Source organism: Ostrea edulis, chromosome 10 (assembly GCF_947568905.1).
Source record: "Ostrea edulis chromosome 10, xbOstEdul1.1, whole genome shotgun sequence".
NCBI classification, from domain to species: domain Eukaryota; kingdom Metazoa; phylum Mollusca; class Bivalvia; order Ostreida; family Ostreidae; genus Ostrea; species Ostrea edulis.
Window position 1 is genome coordinate 15956209 of NC_079173.1, and position 7491 is coordinate 15963699.

At 34.4% G+C, this 7491-nt stretch overlaps 1 protein-coding gene across 2 annotated transcripts; it reads left to right on the top strand.

Moving 5' to 3' along the window:
• Positions 1-217: 217 nt before the first annotated feature.
• On the top strand, positions 218-6592 carry LOC125667534 (uncharacterized). 2 transcript variants are annotated; one of them, XR_007367219.2, is made up of 3 exons: positions 218-786; positions 2138-2209; positions 3535-4557. XR_007367219.2 is itself a non-coding variant. In XM_048901076.2 (3 exons), exons 2-3 carry the CDS (start codon positions 2146-2148, stop codon positions 6102-6104), a joined length of 372 nt encoding a protein of 123 aa, XP_048757033.1. In that variant the 5' UTR covers positions 218-786; positions 2138-2145; the 3' UTR covers positions 6105-6592. The 2 variants fall into 2 exon arrangements, 1 of the variants encoding a protein (XP_048757033.1); XM_048901076.2 differs by lacking the exon at positions 3535-4557 and adding an exon at positions 5797-6592.
• Positions 6593-7491: the final 899 nt, after the last annotated feature.

A 7491-nucleotide genomic window follows, 5' to 3' on the forward strand; every position in this document is an offset into this window, starting at 1 on the left:
GTAACGATACGTTGGACTTTTTGTCCAAAAATGATGAAAATGAAAACTTAATTTATGTTGTTTTAAGTAAAATACACTTTACAGTTTGGAATGTAAATTAGTATTTTATTATTATTATTTTATTCATTTATAAAGCGCAAAATTGCCTATAGTTTCTAAGCACTGAATTATTCCCATGATTTCTCAATTAAGTTCAAAACAGAGGGGGAGACTTGTATAGAGTTATATAGGGAGGGATACTGTATTTCCTGTTTTTAACGTCAAAGAAAATTTACATGTCCATTGTTTTTTAAGAATATCATTTGTTCTTATTACAACCAAACTTAACTTAAAAAAAAATATACAATAACCCATGCATCCTTTTTTGTATCAATTGTCCTGAAGTTCTGATTAAGACAAAAGTTTAATTTTAGATATTGAATAGAAGCTGAGGAAGGGGCGATAATTGGGGGTTAAATGTTTTTATGAGAAATTATTTTTTATCTTCATGAAGTGTCATTTTTGAGACACATAAAGGTCACGTTAAAATGACTGCCTTAGGGAAAGAAGGTTGCATGATTTTTTGGTGTTGTATGTAACTTAGCTAATGTGTCTTGGGTTAGACCCATCAATAATGAATATAACAAGTCATGCATTGTTTAACGTTCTAAACGTCGGAGTGGCCAGTGCTTTATAACCCGCGTTTTCTTGCAGTGAAGCATCAGTTTATCATTGCACGTCTCACTAGCCGGTGTTTTGGAACACGCAGGGAGTGACTTTATATCCATATCTCTTCATACAAACCAGGTTTGTGTACTTTCTACATCCCACAATTATTGAATGGAATACTTCATAAAACTAAAAGGGAATTTAAATCTGTTTTGCCATTTTATTTTTAAAAGGACAATATTTGTAAATTTTGGAACAGTTGTGCTTTATTTTATTTTTATTTTTTTTTTGTATTGAGAGGAAATCTAAATCTGTTTTGCCATTTTATTTTTAAAGGGACAACATTTGTAAATTTTGGAACAGTTGTGCTATATTATTTTTGTATTGAGAGGAAATCTGTTTTGCCATTTTATTTTTAAAAGGAGAATATACTCATTTATGTTGGATTATCCTGGATAATGAAACATAAAATTCGTAATTTTTTGGAACAATTGTGCTTTATGTTTTGTATTTAAGCTTCAAAGCAATGTCTTTTTGATACCTAAATAGTTCTGAGCTTCTGAATGTGTCGATGAATTTTAGTTATTATTTCTTATATTCTTATATGTTGATTTATTGTAACTGTTGCAAGAGATCTCATATCATTCATTTGTTTTGCAATAAACGCGTAGTGATTTTAATACAAAAAGTCAAATGTCGATTTCTTGTTCCATTTTTAATCATGTGATTGCTAAAACATTTTTGTTGAAGTATTTATCGTCACCCTTAAATTACTTAACCTCTTGCATTGCATGAGCCGTCATGAATCATTGCCATTGATATAAAAGTAAGGTATAGCGGGCGATTTGAATTGAAGAAAGACATGCAATAAATTGAAACTGAACATACATCTCAAGTAAAAGGGAATACTTAAAACCAATTGTAGACAATTAATATAAGATTTTCCGGATAAGATTATCTTGCGATGTCCTACTTAATCAACCTATGTCTTACTTCTCGTATCGACAATGTTTATCAAATCTTTATAGTAATGAAATACTCACGCCATTGTATATATAACTAAAGTTCGTTACAGGTTTACGCCCGGATAAACATTGTCACTGAGGACAATACCAAAAAAATATGATGCAAATGGGGCATATTAAACAAACATTCTAATTGAATGTAGTAAGACATGTAGTAAGTTAATTACGAGATCGTGGGATTGCTCTTAAAAATGCATTTGGTGACGCATTATACCATCCACTTTTTTTCTTTCGTGAAGAGCTGGCTTATTAATTCCCTCTTTTATCTCTCTAAAGTTATATATCAATGTAGACGTGTTGGACATATTAAAAAGTATTAACTGATTTATGTTTTGTCTCTAAAAGCTCCAAGTCACGATTTTATCTCCATTGTAATATTTGCTACGTTGTTTGTCAAAATAGGATTTGTTGAAGGTTTGCTGTTACCTTTTGTCTCGTATACTGACCATCGCCCTCTATTTTAGTTATCACAATGAAGTCCTGTCTGGCAATCGTCTTTGTTGTCTCTTTGGCTGTAACGCAAGTCACATCACAAGGTATGTTGCAAGCTTTTCTTAAGGTGAAGGGATATATCATGCTAATTATTAATCATTTTATGCATGCATGAAGGCATGGCGAAAGAAAATGGTTAAAAAAAAAAGTAAAACTAAATGTAAAATATATATTTGAAAGATATCCATTTCTATTTATTTTCTTTTGTCAGTTATTACTAAATATAGTGGGTGAAGGTGATCTCCCTGTCTAACACCAAAACGTACAACTCTTTTTAACGTACTATGCAATTATATTATATATATACACACATTGCATCACAAATATTGATGTAATCCATGGTACTCCAAGGTTTGCGTGAACGCAGCGAATTATTTGGCCAGTATGTTGCACAGACGTTTTGTTTACACAAAATTCCTTGCAGAGTGTTGAAACCTATTTTTCTTATAATCATTACTTACATGCTTTATGCTGATTGCTATTTTAAATACGTTTTATTCTTGATTTTATTGCTCTCTTTTCCCGATTTTTTTTTTTAAATTATGCGGATTTGTCTCCGCAAGTTGAAAACGCGATCGTCTCAAATTAAATGTAAATCTATACGTAATTTGCAAAAGAAATAATAATGATAAAAAATACTAATAAAATCAAACCCTCAAGGAAAATCTCAGGTGATGGCTGTCGAGGGCCTTTTGTTTATTGAGAACGGTTCTAGCTTCTCCGGGTCGTAAAACGTCAGTTAACGCCGATTCTGAATGTCAGTTAATGTTGTCGTCTGTCTACGTCAATCTCGAACCAAGGCGAGATCTCCTACGACCGGAATTAATGGTGCTCATACAGCGCATTGATGGCATAAAAACACAGTTAATCAATCTCATGTCAACTTGAGTGATAGTCGAATCTGTTTGGTCCTTTCATTTTTATTGTTATTATTTTTGGTTCATAATTTTGTACTAGGGATAACCTTTTTCGAAACCGTAGATAGATTCCATGTGTGGGGCTCGGGGATTTTTTTTTTACTTTATTAAATTAAAGAGAGTAAATTTTGTTTTACTTTTCAATAAAAGAAAACGCGTTGCTTTTTGATGGAACTCGCCTGAGCAGCTGGAAGATGATTGATTGCTTTGCCTTGCTCCGCTTTAAGTTTGTTACCGCTTTGAGCTTCAATGCTTTCAACTTCATGAGATGTAAGCTTTGCTTAAAATTATATTTGATAACAGTAAAAGTTTATTTTCTTCTTTTAAATAATCGAAAATTTCACTTTATATTTTTCTATTTAAATTCCTTTTTATTAAAAGCGAAAATTAGAAACTCTGAAAATAAAAAGAAATTCAATTTATTGGAATAACTTGATTAAATCATTTGGCAGGTTTTAGTGACATGCAACGTCTACTAGCTATGGACAGAATGGGATTGGACATTCCCGATAGCGTATTAAATTACCACATGTTAAGGGGCTTCGGTTTCCCCGGTCAGGTGACCAGAACAAGCAATCCATTGACATCGACCGGAATTTTAAACACTCCAATGATCCTGAATCGAAGTCGAGGGAAGACCATAAAATCGGAACCAACAACATCACCCCCTCGTCCTAATCTCCGTGCTCGAGCTGATATTTCCTCACTCTTTTCGAATCGGTCACCAAATAGGAACACACACAATGACATTTTTCAGGGAATGAATCCATGGTTTATGCATCACCTCTTGGATAATTTCGTTTGAACGAGAGACCGCTGTGTATTTCCTATCTTATTTTTATCCATTCAGTCTAATGATTACAATATCTAACACATTTTTAACCTTTTTTTTTTTTTTTTTTTTTTACAAAACATATCTTTTTCTCTCTTTTTTTTTTTTATACATTAATTGGACAAGAATGCATGTAGAACTATCTAACGCTATGAAAAATGTCCCCAAATATAGACACAAAGCATGGATTTTCTAATGAAGTAGAAAAGATAAAGGAAAATAGCATTCTTTAGATTTTGAATTTTTGCAATTTAAAAAAAATCGGACCTTTTTAAGCATGCGCGTCTTATATGCAGTTTCCTGTTTATTAGGTACACGAGCGGTCTCGAGGCGCAGAGCCGAACAGACAATATCCTCCCAGCGAACATCTATAAATAGTCCAATGTCCAATCTTCCAATTTGGGCGCTTCATAACGAAAATATGATGGAGTACTTAATGTTACAACAAATGTTACATGGGGCACCAAGTTCCAACCAGCAGCCTCAACCGGGTCTTAACTTCGCAAACTATTTTTTCATGGATATGTTAATGTGAACTTTGAACTTTTAATCTAGGTCAACTGAGTTGACGCTTTACCTCTATTTAACAATCACTTTTCTTTATTATATACTTTGGTATATTCTATTAAAGGTGAACTTCTGACTGCGTTTGGTTTTAATGGTGCAGGTTTCCCTGAAGGCTTGTTTTTTTTTTTGTTTTTTTTTCTCTGTGTGGTTTAAGGTCTTCAATTACTTCAAAGTTTGGGTTAAGCAAAAATTTGGCGGCGGTTTAATTCACGACGAATCCAAAACTTTTTCGAAACATTTCATATACAGTAAATTCAATGTTAAACTACAATGACGAGCAATTAGTCTGTTACTCATTTTCATGAATTTGTTTCTTACCTATTTAAAGATAAAGTAAAAAATTAACCTAAATTTAAAACCCATCCTTGCAGGTACTCAGAATGAAACTCCTGCGCTTGCGCAGAAGTCTGCTTCCTCACAGGATCCGATGGGTCAGCTTTTTCCGTTGATGGCACTGGGGGGCGGTATGAGTGACAAGTTGCTCTCCAGTTATTTCGTTCTTAACATGCTTGGCGGACAGAGCAATATGATGCGCGGTGGCCTTACAGGAATGAACCCACTCTTTTTGGGTCCGATGTTTGGCATGGAAATGGGATTGTTCTGAATGCGCTTAAATCTGACTTTATCCGTTATTCTAATATCAATATTAGTCATTGTTATCATCGTAGATTTCAACATCGCCGTCATCATCATCGTCATCGTCATGCGTGTCATCCTCATTCCAACAATTCATCTATTTCTGTGTGTGTCATGTGAAGTTTTTGCTTGTGCTGCTCCTCAAATTCTCTGAAATAGAAAAATCAATAAAATCATAAATTTGAAATTGTAAATTTATTGATTTCCTTTTTTTTCACATTTGAATTTACACCTCATTACTATGTACTTGCATGCATTGAACTTTTATCGTAGTTCGGTATGTCAATGTATGTCCTAGCATGCTGCTGTTACTCTCCTCCATTGTTAAAAGTTTTTATTGAAGTATATTATCGTCATTAACTTCAAAGTAATTTTCATTCATCTTAAGATGTGGAGAAAAAAAATCAACATATTCTTTAGCGTTTGGAAAAGACAAGGTTTTTATACAAAAATCCATTGCTTTTGCACAATACATGTGGGTCATTGTTTTTATACAATAGGTCACTGTTTTTATACCTTGGTAAAATTATGATTAGTGGATTACACAATCACGAATGATTGTTTTCCCTTTTGAACACCCCTCCCCCGCATTCATTGGTGTATAACACTTTTCATAACCCCATTGCACGTTTTGCTTAGCTTTTGCACTCAGCACTTTCATTCCGCCTGTAATTTACAGCTTCCGCCGGAACCAAGCCTGCCGACGCATCAACCGTGTCTGCTGCCGCCCAAAGCGCCAGAAATAGAATGCTTCTTCAGAGGCTGAGCCGCGCCAGGTCCGGGGCTGGCGCTTCAGGGGGCGCTGGAGGGATGAACAGTTTCCTCCCCTTCATGATGCTGAGCGGTGCTGGGGGCGATTCCATGAGAAGCTTGATGTTCCTCAGAATGCTGAGTGGCGGTGCAGGTGGCGCTGGGGGAGCACAACAGGGACCGATGGGGAATTTTCTCCCTCTGATGTTGTTATCTGAAGGCGGGCTTTCCTTCTAAGCAATTAACATTTACTTTTGAAAAACACCGCATACCCACGTCATGTAAGGAAAATCGCCGGTAGTGGGAAGATATGATCAAGGACCCGGATGTACATATTTCATTATAATGTAAACGTATGTGCATGGTGTTGTCTGTTGCATATACATCACGCTCCCTATATTTCATCTTCATTATTGCTGATGGGAGTGTGTTGATCATCTCCAAATTTCAATCGTAAACTTTATTTATTACCCCCATTGTGAAGCACGGAATGTCTAAGACGAGGGACGTTCTTAAATGTGACACGTATACTCATAAAGAATCATTCATGTTGCGTCTCTGAATAAAATCGTTTATTTAAAAAAGATTCTTTAGTTTTCTGTTTTTGTTTAATGCCTAAAATAAGTTGTGTATTTTCTTTACACACCGAAAACCTTGTGGGCGCTAAAAAATGAAGAGAAAAAAGGAAGGAAGAAAACAGCGAAATGCAATTATCATTCTCTTCGCTATTGTAGTTACTCAAACGATCTTTCGTGAAAATGCGTAGCTGATTATCCCAAACAGACCAAAACAAAGATGAATACCTCTTTTTCTCCTTCATCGTGTGCAGGACCCCTCCCCCCCCCCCCTTTATCGTTTACAGGGACCATGTCTTTGTATATTTCCTTTCGAGAATGCGCTTCTAATTTACAGTTCTTGATTTCACAGGAATATTGATAATCTATCAATCAGATCGATATATCACACTTTAAATGTACGAGAGAGTTTTACCAAATGATCACATGTGAAAATTGGTGTGGGGTTTGTAGCGAACCAAAAGAAAAGGGTTGATAACATGAAATTTAGACATCGTAGATAATTTAAATTAACATGTTAAAAATTCCATGTAGATAGTTTACTAACTTAGATAACATTATTCATAATTGTACAAAAATTGATTTTGCATATCACTCTAACAAAAACGTTCATTTCCGGTTAAGATGTTACTCATACAATATTTGATATAGATATCTGCCATTACATATTCTCCATGTTGGCGAAATGTTTCCTAATACATGGTGCTGAAGTTACTTTTCAATGTTTATTGGTTAACGATAAATAAAGTAGCGTTATTTCATTTTATTTAAAAATATATCGTTAATTGATTTTGATGGCCATTAATCCAACAATTTATGTAATGTTTGAATGTTTGACGCTCATGAATGTCCGAGTTCTCCTTAAAAAAAATCTAACCATTATGTTCAAACTGAGAATACAATGTACAGCATATAAACTTGTAACGTAATTGAATATCAGCAAAGAGGGGTGGGGCAACGAAAAATAAATATGCATTTTATTGAAAATCCTTTATGAAGTATACCACAACATCTCAAGCACTGTTCAAATCGTTCAGAAAAATTACTAT

What these genes read in the sequence shown, in the direction of transcription:
- LOC125667534 (XM_048901076.2), top strand. Translation starts at nt 2,146, where the DNA reads ATGAAGTCCTGTCTGGCAATCGTCTTTGTTGTCTCTTTGGCTGTAACG. An exon ending in AACGCAAGTCACATCACAAG is followed by an intron (nt 2,210 to 5,796) that starts GTATGTTGCAAG and finishes TGTAATTTACAG; the next exon opens with CTTCCGCCGGAACCAAGCCT.